General features: G+C 44.3%; 1 protein-coding gene across 6 annotated transcripts in view; it reads right to left on the reverse strand.

The window, feature by feature from the left end:
• The window catches only part of LOC118373295 (mitogen-activated protein kinase 10-like), a 69,687-nt gene extending 63,536 nt beyond the window's left edge, over window positions 1-6,151 (reverse strand). For 4 of the 6 annotated variants that reach the window (XM_052458559.1, XM_052458556.1, XM_052458558.1 and 1 more), the window contains exons 1-3: window positions 6,109-6,151; window positions 2,910-2,968; window positions 94-232 (exon numbers count right to left, since the gene is read on the reverse strand). In XM_052458559.1, coding sequence (XP_052314519.1) covers window positions 94-232; window positions 2,910-2,968; window positions 6,109-6,132 — 222 coding nt within the window. In that variant the 5' untranslated portion in view covers window positions 6,133-6,151. Of the gene's footprint in view, window positions 1-93; window positions 233-1,472; window positions 1,717-2,909; window positions 2,969-6,108 lie in introns of those variants that run through there. The other 2 variants (XM_052458560.1, XM_052458561.1) reach the window with 2 other exon arrangements.
• Between the last annotated feature and the right edge of the window lie 7,947 nt (window positions 6,152-14,098).

Raw genomic sequence — 14,098 nt, forward strand, 5'->3', positions numbered from 1 at the left:
AGAGGCCATCTTACCTTGTGAATGATGCCCGTAGGAGTGCAGGTGTTTGATGCACACACACACACACACACACACACAGAGAGGCCATCTCACCCTGTGAATGATGCCTGCGGAGTGCAGGTGTTTGATTCCACACAGCATCTGGTAGAGCAGGTAAGACATTCTCTCATGGTCCAGCTCCATCTGGATCACCTGGCACAGGTTGGCATCCATCAGCTCCATGCACAGGTACCTGACAGAGTGACACTGTTAGTAAGAAGAGACTTGGGGTACCATGGTGATGGATCTACTTCGGGCCAGACACATCTAAAAGTTAGTGCTCCAAAACAGTCATGTTTTCACAACTAGTAGTAAACACCCTGAGTTGGCATTTGAAAATGGCGGGAAAGTAGTGAAATAATATCCAGAACGAAGAAGAGGTCTGAGAAATAGGCCTACATGACCTTTAAACCCAAGAGGCTCTAGTTTAATCTATCATTCTGCCTCTCACTCCTTTCTCTTCTACTCCTCTACGTCTCATCTCTTCTCAACACAATGGACACCACTGTGCAGTGCCAGAGCATCAATGGGATTCGACATGGTCTTTGTATGAAGGCCGGGGCTGCGAATACAGAGTTTCCCTTCTGGAGACTTTTTCTCAAAGATAAGCATCTGGATCACTTTTCTGCACAAGCGTGTCTTTACTCAGCCTCTTATTTAATTGACCCTTTATATAACTAGACAAGTCAGTTAAGAACAAATTCTTCTTTACAATGACGGCCTACCCGGCCAAACCCTCCCCTAACTCAGATGACACTGGGCCAATTGTGCCCCACCACTATGGGTGGTCCCGATCACGGCCAGTTGTGACACAGTCTGGGAACGAACCAGGATCTGTCCTGATGCCTCTAGCACTGCAATGCGGTGGCTTAGACCGCTGTGCCACTCACTCAGGAGACCCTTCTGAAACATGGTGATGTAGCTTGTGTCTCAGCCTCATATTTCTGAACAGCTCAAATAAAAACATGCAAGGCTATTGTGTCTGTTGTAATGGATATTGCAGTGGCACAAGCAGAATGCAGGCCCTTACACGTTGTATTGGAGCAAAAACAATCATCTTTTTTTGTGATGATGTAGGCTAATCTTTATAGTTGCTGCCATATCGTAGCCAGAGTTGCTGAAAAATAACACTACTACTTTGACTGTCTGCCTCCTGCTTAGCCAATGTTTGCAATGATAATTAAAAAACTACATAAAATCGCTAATAAGGCTACGTTGCGTGTCTGTGTGTTGCATGTGTTTGATATGCTGCCTAGATACTTGTGTGTAACTCCTCATTGAGTTTTGCATTGGGAGCTCGTACGAACATGTTGATCAGTTCTTCTGTGTACAACATGAAGTTCGTAGGCTACACCAGACAATGGCGTTCATTGGTGAACAAGGAGGGGCAGCAGCTACATTAAAACAAAATCTGACACATGAGTACAAACAACCCGTATATTTAGACACGAAAAATCCGGTTTCCGGAAAATCCAGAACCGCAGTCACTCCATTGATTCATGGCCCGTCATCGTGTTCGTTACCATCTTTTCATTTCATCTCAATGTCCTGGTGTGACCCGTGTGAAATGGCGAGCTGGTGAGCGTTGCGCGCTTGTAGCGGTTCAAACGGTGACGTCATTCGCTCGGAGACCTTGAAGAAGTTGTTTCCCGTCCTCTGATCTTCAAGCTTTTGTGATGCGAACCGGAACAATGCTTCTTGACGTATTTTGAGGTAGTACAACAAAATCTTTTTGTTTTTATTTTGCAATAAATTTCATGTAATTACCTAGAATTCTACATGTATTCATACATTTCAGATTCATAAAATCTATTTGCACATTTTTCAGATTTGAATGACCTACTATTACCTATAGACGGGGATATAGTGAAGATAAACTGCTTCAGACGAGCATGGTGCAATCCATTTACTGCAGTATCACCAGTCTACAAATTCATTCATCGGTCAGTACAAAGAGAGACAGAACCCGAAGGCTTCACATTACACTTCACTACCGGCTTCACATTACACTTCACTACCGGCTTCACATTACACTTCACTACCGGCTTCACATTACACTTCACTACCACCTTCACAGACTTCAGTCTCACTGCTTCTTTCATCTTCATTCATCGGTCAGTACAAAGAGAGACAGAACCCGAAGGCTTCACATTACACTTCACTACCACCTTCACATTACACTTCACTACCACCTTCACAGACTTCAGTCTCACTGCTTCTTTCATCTTCATTCATCGGTCAGTACAAAGAGAGACAGAACCCGAAGGCTTCACATTACACTTCACTACCACCTTCACAGACTTCAGTCTCACTGCTTCTTTCATCTTCATTCATCGGTCAGTACAAAGAGAGACAGAACCCGAAGGCTTCACATTACACTTCACTACCACCTTCACAGACTTCAGTCTCACTGCTTCTTTCATCTTCATTCATCGGTCAGTACAAAGAGAGACAGAACCCGAAGGCTTCACATTACACTTCACTACCACCTTCACATTACACTTCACTCATCTTAATTCATTCACATTACACTTCACTACCGGCTTCACATTACACTTCACTACCACCTTCACAGACTTCAGTCTCACTGCTTCTTTCATCTTAATTCATCGGTCAGTACAAAGAGAGACAGAACCCGAAGGCTTCACATTACACTTCACTACCACCTTCACAAACTTCAGTCTCACTGCGTCTTTTCTCCAAACGAATAAGTCTTGAAGGTACGTAACACTTGTGCTTGTCTGTTGTTAAATCAGAGTAATACGTCACATTCAAAGTCAGATTAAATGAGAATATAGGTTTTCCCTGCATTCTCTCTGAGTGATCTCACAGTTGTTCATTTTTCCTCTGAAAAGTTCATTGGCACTTACACATCCTGGAAGTCTTCTAATGATTTCTGTGGTGTGAAAACATTTAATAAACTGATGATCTGAAAGAGAGGGACAAACAGAGAGAGTCTCAGGTTAACGTTCCAGTCTATGTACAGTAAGCTAAAACATTAACAGCTATTTACATTTCAAATTCTTATGTCTTCAGTCATATTTGTTTTTATATATAACTTCATAATGATGCAGCGCCACACTGCAGTGACTGGGAGGTTCAAGCAAAAAGGGAATTCCTATGGCAAAATAAAAACAAAGGGAAAAATCCTGACTGGTTGCGTCACTTCCTGGTACGGAAAATTGCTCGGCCTCCGACCGCAAGGCACTAAAATGGGTAGTGCGTACGGCCCAGTACATCACTGGGGCTAAGCTGCCTGCCATCCAGGACCTCTACACCGGGCAGTGTCAGAGAAAGGCCCTAAAAAATTGTCAAAGACCCCAGCCACCCTTGTCATAGACTGTTCTCTCTATTACCGCATGGCAAGCGGTACCGGAGTGCCAAGTCTAGGACAAAAGGTTATTACTGTTATAGCCATAAGACTACTGTATACAGCCTCTGTACCCGTATATAGCCTGTCTACTGTTATAGCCTCTCTATTTATATAGCCTCTCTGTTTATCTGTATATAGCCTCTCTACTGTTAAGCCCCATTCTACTGTTATAGCCCCTCTACTGTTATAGCCCCTCTAATGTATATAGCCATCTCTACTGTATATAGCCCCTCTACTGTATATAGCCCCCTACTGTATATAGCCCCTCTACTGTATATAGCCCCTCTACTGTTATAGCCCCTCTACTGTATATACAGACTCACTACTGTATATAGCCTCTCTACTGTATATAGCCTCACTACTGTATATAGCGTCACTACTGGTATAGCCTCACTACTGTATATAGCCTCACTACTGTATATAGCCTCACTACTGTATATAGCCTCTCTACTGTATATAGCCTCTCTACTGTATATAGCCTCTACTGTATATAGCCTCTCTACTGTATATAGCCTCACTACTGTATATAGCCCTCACTACTGTATATAGCCTCACTACTGTTATAGCCTCTACTGTATATAGCCTCTACTGTATATAGCCCTCTACTGTATATAGCCTCACTACTGTATATAGCCTCTCTACTGTATATAGCCTCTACTGTATATAGCCTCACTACTGTATATAGCCTCTCTACTGTATATAGCCTCACTACTGTTATAGCCTCACTACTGTTATAGCCTCACTACTGTTATAGCCTCACTACTGTTATAGCCTCACTACTGTATATAGACTCACTACTGTATATAGCCTCTCTACTGTATATAGCCTCTCTACTGTATATAGCCTCACTACTGTATATAGCCTCTCTACTGTATATAGCCTCACTACTGTATATAGCCTCTCTACTGTATATAGCCTCTACTGTATATAGCCTCTCTACTGTTATAGCCCCTCTACTGTATATAGCCTCTCTACTGTATATAGCCTCGCTACTGTATATAGCCTCGCTACTGTTATAGCCTCACTACTGAATATAGCCTCTCTACTGTATATAGCCTCTCTACTGTATATAGCCTCTCTGCTGTATATAGCCTTCTCTACACTACTGTATATAGCCTCACTACTGTATATAGCCTCTACTGTATATAGCCTCTCTACTGTATATAGCCTCTCTACTGTATATAGCCTCACTACTGTATATAGCCTCACTACTGTATATAGCCTCACTACTGTATATAGCCTCTCTACTGTATATAGCCTCACTACTGTATATAGCCTCACTACTGTATATAGCCTCACTACTGTATATAGCCTCTCTACTGTATATAGCCTCACTACTGTATATAGCCTCACTACTGTATATAGCCTCTCTACTGTATATAGCCTCACTACTGTATATAGCCTCTCTACTGTATATAGCCTCACTACTGTATATAGCCTCTCTACTGTATATAGCCTCTCTACTGTATATAGCCTCTCTACTGTATATAGCCTCTCTACTGTATATAGCCTCTCTACTGTATATAGCCTCTCTACTGTATATAGCCTCTCTACTGTATATAGCCTCACTACTGTATATAGCCTCTCTACTGTATATAGCCTCACTACTGTATAGCCTCACTACTGTATAGCCTCACTACTGTATATAGCCTCTCTACTGTATATAGCCTCTCTACTGTATAAAGACTCACTACTGTATATAGCCTCACTACTGTATATAGCCTCACTACTGTATATAGCCTCTCTACTGTATATAGCCTCGCTACTGTATATAGCCTCTCTACTGTATATAGCCTCACTACTGTATATAGCCTCTCTACTGTTATAGCCTCTCTACTGTATATAGCCTCACTACTGTATATAGCCTCACTACTGTATATAGCCTCACTACTGTATATAGCCTCTCTACTGTATATAGCCTCTACTGTATATAGCCTCTCTACTGTTATAGCCCCTCTACTGTATATAGACTCACTACTGTATATAGCCTCTCTACTGTATATAGCTCTCTACTGTATATAGCCTCTCTACTGTTATAGCCTCACTACTGTATATAGACTCACTACTGTATATAGCCTCTCTACTGTATATAGCCTCTCTACTGTATATAGCCTCTCTACTGTTATAGCCTCACTACTGTATATAGACTCACTACTGTATATAGCCTCTCTACTGTATACAGCCTCACTACTGTATATAGCCTCACTACTGTATATAGCCTCGCTACTGTATATAGCCTCTCTACTGTATATAGCCTCTCTACTGTATATAGCCTCTCTACTGTATATAGCCTCTCTACTGTATATAGCCTCTCTACTGTATATAGCCTCACTACTGTATATAGCCTCACTACTGTATATAGCCTCACTACTGTATACAGCCTCACTACTGTATATAGCCTGTCTTTTTACTGTTGTTTTATTTCTTTACTTCCCTATTGTTCCCTAATACCTTTTACACTATTGGTTAGAGCCTGTAAGTAAGCATTTCACTGTATGTTGTATTTGGCGCACGTGACAAATAAACTTTGATTTGATTTTAATAACATGACCACACACACACACACACAGACACAATCAAGCATGCACACACACACACACACACACACACACACACACACACACACACACACACACACACACACACACACACACATCTTGTTACTTGCTTAAACGAGACATAACATTGTAACTCACGTTTTTGTGATTGACACATTTCATGAGCACCAGTTCCCTGTATGCCCTCACACAGGTCTGCTGAGCTTCTTGATGGCCACACACACGAGGACACAACGGACCCACACACAGACACAATCAGCATGCACACGATTACATGTCACACACACACACACACAGGGGCTTTGTTTGTTCTACACACACATTGGTATGGAGAACACAGGTGATCTACAGTGAGAAAACAGGTCACTATAGTGAGAAAACAGAACATCTATACACACTTTGTAATCTTGTGAGAAGTAACATCTATGTGAAAAACAGGTTTATGTGAGAAAACAGGTCATCTCAGTGAGAAAACAGTTCATCTGTATGAAAACAGAACATCTATAGTGGGTCAGGTGATCTATAGGGAGAAAACAGGTGATCTATAGTGGAAAACAGGTCATCTATAGGAAAATCGGGTAATCTATACTGCAGAAAACAGTCATCTATAGTGAGAAACACAGGATTACATGTCTATAGTGAATTGCCATGATCTATAGTGGGCTTTGAACATCTATAGTAGCTGTTCTATTGGTATGTGAGAAAACAGGTGATCTATAGTGAGAAAACAGGTCATCTATAGTGAGAAAACAGGTGATCTATAGTGAGAAAACAGGTCATCTATAGTGAGAAAACAGGTAATCTATAGTGAGAAAACAGAACATCTATAGTGAGAAAACAGGTCATCTATAGTGAGAAAACAGGTAATCTATAGTGAGAAAACAGGTCATCTATAGTGAGAAAACAATCTATAGTAAGAAAACGGTAGATCTATAGTGAGAAAACAGAACATCTATAGTGAGAAAACAGGTCATCTATAGTGAGGAAAACAGGTAATCTATAGTGAGAAAACCTAGTAAAACATCTATAGAGAAAACAGGTCATCTATAGTGAGAAAACAGGTGATCTATAGTGAGAAAACAGGTCATCTATAGTGAGAAAACAGGTCATCTATAGTGAGAAAACAGGTGATCTATAGTGAGAAAACAGGTCATCTATAGTGAGAAAACAGGTCATCTATAGTAAGAAAACAGGTCATCTATAGTGAGAAAAGAGGGCATCTATAGTGGAAAACAGGTCATCTATAGGCACAGGCATCTGCAGTGCTTCCAGGTCATCTACAGATCCTGGCTCAAATATAAACTGCTGCTAATCACTGAAAACAGGTAATCTATAGTGAAAACAGTTCATCTAAGTGAAAAACTGGTACATCTATAGTGAGAAAAGCACTCAAAGAAATGGATCTATTAGCAACATCATCTTTCAGGATGTTAAAAGGTTATCTATAGTGAAAACAGGTCAGATCTTAGCCAGTGAAAACAGGTGTTAGTGGAATTTGGTCAACTATAGTGAGATTGAAAGAAAAAATTGTTCTTAACTGACTTGCCTGGTTAAATAAAGGAAAAAACAAAAAATCTATAGTAAGAAAACAGGTATTTTCTATACTTGAGGAAAACAGTCACATCTATAGTGAGAAAACAGGTCATCTCAGCTGAAAACTCATCTGTAGTCCCAAATGGCATCCTATTGAAAACAGGTCATCTACAAAGTGAGAAAACAGGCATCTTTGAGAAAACATGAAAACAGGTCATCTACCAGGAAAACAGGTCATCTATAGTGAAAACAGGTAATCTATAGTGAAAATGTCATCTATTTTAAAACAGGTCATCTATCAGTGAGATGAAAAAGGAGACAGTTAGAAAAAGGATTTTCTAAGCCTTGAGACAATTGAGACATGGATTGAGAAAACAGGTCATCTCAGAGGGAAAATGGGCTATAGTGACAAAATATTTAAAGCCTAAGAAAACAGGTAATCTACAGTAAGAAAACAGGTCATCTTAGTGAGAAAACAGAGTGCAACTATAGTGAGGCTGGGTTTTCTATAGTCAACGGTTTCATCTTGTATCTAAAATGGTCCATCACCCAAAAACAGGTCATCTAACTAAGAAAACACCAACTAGTGAGGAAACAGTTCAGTCTACAGTGGGCCAGTCATCCCTGTGGAATGAAAACGACATCTTAGTAGAAAACAGGTCATCTACAGTGAGAAAAAGGTCATCTGAGGGAAAAGGTAATCTATAGTGGGAAGCCTAGTGGTTCATCTATAGGAAAACAGGGTCATCTAGTGTTTAGAGCATTGGACTAGTAACCGAAAGGTTGTGAGAAAACAGGTCATCTACAAGGTACAAACAGGTCATCTATAGTGAACAGGTAATCTATAGTTAGAAAACAGTTCATCTAGGCCGTCATCTAAAATAAGAATTTAGGTCATCTATAGTGACTTGTCATCTGGTTAAAAAAGGTCATCTATTGAGAAAACAGAACATTTTTATTAAAAAACAGGTCATCTATAGTGAGAAAACAGGTCATCTATATTAGGAAAATGTCCTATAGTTTGAAAACAGTTCATCTATAGTGAGAAAACAGGTACATCTTTGAACTCTGTCTCTGTAAAACAGGTCATCTACCAGTAAGAAAACAGGTCATCTATAGTGAGAAAACCATCTATAGTGAGAAAACAGGTCATCTACAGTTCAGGTCATCTATAGTGAGAAAACAGGTCAACTATAGTGAGAAAACAGGTCATCTATCTGAGAAAACAGGTCAATCCATTTTGAAAACAGGTCATCTATCCGATCCAGGTCATCTAAGTCAAACGAAAACAGGTCATCTATAGTGAGAAAACAGGTCATCTATAGTGAGAAAACAGTTCATCTCCAGAGAAAACAGGTCATCTACAGTGAGAAAACAGGTCCTATAGTGAGAAAACAGCACTGCATGCACCCTATCCTCCTCTCTTCAGATCCAGACCATTTAGGAGAAAACCTTCTCCCTAATCACAGGCTCATCAACTCATCCCTGAAACTGGCTCATCTATAGTCCCTTCCGTCTTAAGTGAGAAAACAGGTTGCATCTTCTGAAAAAAACAGTCATCCCTCCGATAGTGAGAAAACAGTTCATCTATCCCTTCTTTCTTTTCTCTCCAAAACTCTTGAGAGGTGCGTGTAGCCTGGCCAGCTCTCCAGCTAATCTCTTTCAGAATGACCTTCTTGATCCAAATCAGTCAGGTTTCAAGACTAGTCATTCAACTGAGACTGCTCTTCTCAAAATCACGGAGGCGCTCCGCACGGGCTTTTGTTTTAAACTCTTTCCTCTGCTCTCATCCTTCTAGCTCAGATATCGGCTGCCATGTTATGATATTTGTATGTGAACCATCAGATCCTCCTCTCCACCTCTCCGAGTTGGGCATCTCCGGCGCGGTAGCACGCATATAGTCAACAATTACATTGCGCCTACCTGACAGGTGCTCCTACCAGGTGTGCGTTAAGAGAATCTGTCTCCTCACCACGCAGAGCTCTCACCACTGGTGTCCCCCAGGGCTCTGTTCTAGGCCCTCTCCTATTCTCGCTATACACCAGTCACTTGGCTCTGTCATAACCTCACATGGTCTCTCCTATCATTGCTATGCAGACGACACACAATTAATCTTCTCCTTTCCCCCTTCTATTGCTGACCAGGTGGCGACAGTTACATCTCTGCATGTCTGGCAGACATATCAGAAAGTGGATTGACGGATCACCACATTGAAATCAAGCTGAACCTCGGCAAGACAGCTCTCTTCCTTATGGGAAGGACACCCAACACACACATCACACACATCACGGTTGACAACACCACACACACACACACACACCACACACACAGAACACTTGGCGTGAGTCACACACACAGTCACACCACTGTCGTTCACACAGTCAACATCAAGTCGGTGGCCCGTTCACACACAGGTTCACACACACAACATCCACACACACGACACACACACACACACACACACGGCGCACACCTAACCAGGCACTTGTCATCTCCACGTCTGGATTACACACAACACGCTGTTGGCTGGGCTCCCTGCCTGTGCCATTAAACCCCACAACTCACACCAGACACACACGCACACCGTCTAGTGTTCAACCACACCCAAGTTCTCTCACACACCCCGCTCACACACACACACACCACACACCAGTTGAACTCACATCCGCTACAAGACCATGGTGCTTGTCACACACGGAAACAGGGGAACGGCACCTCAGTACCTCCAGGCTCTGATCAGGCCCTACACCCAAACAAGGGCACTGCGTTCATCCACCTCTGGCCTGCTCGCCTCCCTACCACTGAGGAAGTACAAGTTCCGCTCAGCCCAGTCAAAACTGTTAGACGCTGCTCTGGCCCCCAGTGGAACAAACCCTACGACGCCAGGACAGCGGAGTCAATCACCACCTTCCGGAGACACCTGAAACCCCACCTCTTTAAGGAATACCTAGGATAGGATAAAGTAACCTTCTCAGCCCCCCTTAAAAGATTTAGATGCACTATCTGTCCTTTGTAAAGTGGCTGTTCCACTGGATGTCATAACCAGTGAATGCACCAATTTGTAAAATGTTAAATGTTCCTAGACCAGTTAACCCACTGTTCCTAGACCAGTTAGTGCACTGTTCATGCACCAGTTAACCCACTGTTCCAGACCAGTTAACCCATGCTGTTCTGAGACAGGCTATTCAGACCAGTTAAACCATGCTGTTCTGAGACCAGTTAATTCAGTTGAGGATTAACCATGCTGTTCTGAGACAGGCTATTCCAGTGGGGATACAGCCATGCTGTTCTGAGACCAGTTATTCAGTGGGGATACAGCCAGTTGCTGTTCTGAGACCAGGCTGTTCCAGACCAGTTAACCCATGCTGTTCTAGACCAGCTATTCAGTGGGGACCCACAGTTCCCATGCTGTTTAGACAGGCTATTCAGTGGGGATACAGCCATGCTGTTCTGAGACAGGCTATTCAGTGGGGATACAACCATGCTGTTCTGAGACAGGCTATTCAGTGGGGATACAGCCATGCTGTTCTGAGACAGGCTATTCAGTGGGGATACAGCCATGCTGCTCTGAGACAGGCTATTCAGTGGGGATACAGCCATGCTGTTCTGAGACAGGCTATTCAGTGGGGATACAGCCATGCTGTTCTGAGACAGGCTATTCAGTGGGGATACAGCCATGCTGTTCTGAGACAGGCTATTCAGTGGGGATACAGCCATGCTGTTCTGAGACAGGCTATTCAGTGGGGATACAGCCATGCTGTTCTGATACAGGTTATTCAGTGGGGATACAACCATGCTGTTCTGAGACAGGCTTTCAGTGGGGATACAGCCATGCTGTTCTGAAACAGGTTATTCAGTGGGGACAACTGAGCCATGCTGTTGTGATACAGGTTATTCAGTGGGGATACAGCCATGCTGTTCTGATAAGGTTATTCAGTGGGGATACAGCCATGCTGTTCTGATACAGGTTATTCAGTGGGGATACAACCATGCTGTTCTGAGACAGGCTATTCAGTGGGGATACAGCCATGCTGTTCTGAGACAGGCTATTCAGTGGGGATACAGCCATGCTGTTCTGAGACAGGCTATTCAGTGGGGATACAGCCATGCTGTTCTGAGACAGGCTATTCAGTGGGGATACAGCCATGCTGTTCTGAGACAGGCTATTCAGTGGGGATACAGCCATGCTGTTCTGAGACAGGCTATTCAGTGGGGATACAGCCATGCTGTTCTGAGACAGAGCTATTCAGTGGGGATAGCAACCATGCTGTTCTGAGACAGGCTATTCAGTGCGGGATACAGCCATGCTGTTCTGAGACAGGCAATTCAGTGGGGAACAAGCCATGCTGTTCTGAGACAGGCCGTCAGTGGGGATACAGCCATGCTGTTCTGAGACAGACTTGCTATTAAAATAAACCATGCTGTTTTGAGACAGGCTATTCAGTGGGGATACAGCCATGCTGTTCTGAGACAGGCTATTCAGTGGGGATACAACCATGCTGTTCTGAGACAGGCTATTCAGTGGGGATACAGCCATGCTGTTCTGATACAGGTTATTCAGTGGGGATACAGCCATGCTGTTCTGATACAGGTTATTCAGTGGGGATACAACCATGCTGTTCTGATACAGGTTATTCAGTGGGGATACAGCCATGCTGTTCTGATACAGGTTATTCAGTGGGGATACAGCCATGCTGTTCTGAGACAGGCTATTCAGTGGGGATACAGCCATGCTGTTCTGAGACAGGCTATTCAGTGGGGATACAGCCATGCTGTTCTGAGACAGGCTATTCAGTGGGGATACAGCCATGCTGTTCTGAGACAGGCTATTCAGTGGGGATACAACCATGCTGTTCTGAGACAGGCTATTCAGTGGGGATACAGCCATGCTGTTCTGAGACAGGCTATTCAGTGGGGATACAGCCATGCTGTTCTGAGACAGGCTATTCAGTGGGGATACAACCATGCTGTTCTGAGACAGGCTATTCAGTGGGGATACAACCATGCTGTTCTGATACAGGTTATTCAGTGGGGATACAACCATGCTGTTCTGAGACAGGCTATTCAGTTGAGGATACAGCCATGCTGTTCTGAGACAGGCTATTCAGTGGGGATACAGCCATGCTGTTCTGAGACAGGCTATTCAGTGGGGATACAACCATGCTGTTCTGAGACAGGTTATTCAGTGGGGATACAGCCATGCTGTTCTGAGACAGGCTATTCAGTGGGGATACAACCATGCTGTTCAGGCTATTCAGCAGTAAACAATTGGCCCATTATAAAAAGCTTATGTTAGCTAGGTATACATTTCTATTACGGACATCTGTTGACTTTCACAGCCAGGTGGCATATTGACTTTCACAGCCAGGTGGCATATTGATTTTAACAGCCAGGTGGCATATTGACTTTCACAGCCAGGTGGCATATTGACTTTCACAGCCAGGTGGCATATTGACTTTCACAGCCAGGTGGCATATTGACTTTCACAGCCAGGTGGCATATTGACTTTCACAGCCAGGAGGCATATTGACTTTCACAGCCAGGAGGCATATTGACTTTCACAGCCAGGAGGCATATTGACTTTCACAGCCAGGTGGCATATTGAGAAAGCACAAAGCATGGCTGAGATCATTTAACACACACTACTGAGCTGACAAATCATTATTCCTAGATATCCTATGTGATGGGGAGTGTGTGTCTGTCTGTGTGTGTGTGTGTCTTTCATTTCCTTCAGACCTATTGGAAGCCTATTGGCCTTTCTAAAGCACCCTCCGAGGTTTCTCAGTAGTGGAAGGACCAGTGTAGCGGTGGAAGGACCAGGGTGGCGGTGGAAGGACCAGGGTAGTGGTGGAAGGACCAGGGTAGTGGTGGAAGGACCAGGGTAGTGGTGGAAGGACCAGGGTAGTGGTGGAAGGACCAGGGTGGCGGTGGAAGGACCAGGGTAGTGGTGGAAGGACCAGGGTAGTGGTGGAAGGACCAGGGTAGCGGTGGAAGGACCAGAGTAGCGGTGGAAGGACCAGGGAAGCGGTGGAAGGACCAGGGTAGTGGTGGAAGGACCAGGGTAGTGGTGGAAGGACCAGGGTAGCGGTGGAAGGACCAGGGTGGAAGACCGGTGGAAGGACCAGGGTAGCGGTGGAAGGACCAGGGCAGCGGTGGAAGGACCAGGGTAGTGGTGGAAGGACCAGGGTAGCGGTGGAAGGACCAGGGTAGCGGTGGAAGGACCAGGGTAGCGGTGGAAGGACCAGGGTGGAAGGCGGTGGAAGGACCAGGGTGGAAGGACCAGGGTAGCGGTGGAAGGACCAGGGTAGCGGTGGAAGGACCAGGGTAGCGGTGGAAGGACCAGGGTAGCGGTGGAAGGACCAGGGTAGCGGTGGAAGGACCAGGGTAGCGGTGGAAGGACCAGGGTAGCGGTGGAAGGACCAGGGTAGCGGTGGAAGGACCAGGGTAGCGGTGGAAGGACCAGGGCAGCGGTGGAAGGACCAGGGCAGCGGTGGAAGGACCAGGGTAGTGGTGGAAGGACCAGGGCAGCGGTGGAAGGACCAGGGTAGAGGTGGAAGGACCAGGGTAGTGGTGGAAGGACCAGGGTAGCGGTGGA

This window comes from Oncorhynchus keta, chromosome 12, assembly GCF_023373465.1.
Source record: "Oncorhynchus keta strain PuntledgeMale-10-30-2019 chromosome 12, Oket_V2, whole genome shotgun sequence".
NCBI classification, from domain to species: Eukaryota; Metazoa; Chordata; class Actinopteri; order Salmoniformes; family Salmonidae; genus Oncorhynchus; species Oncorhynchus keta.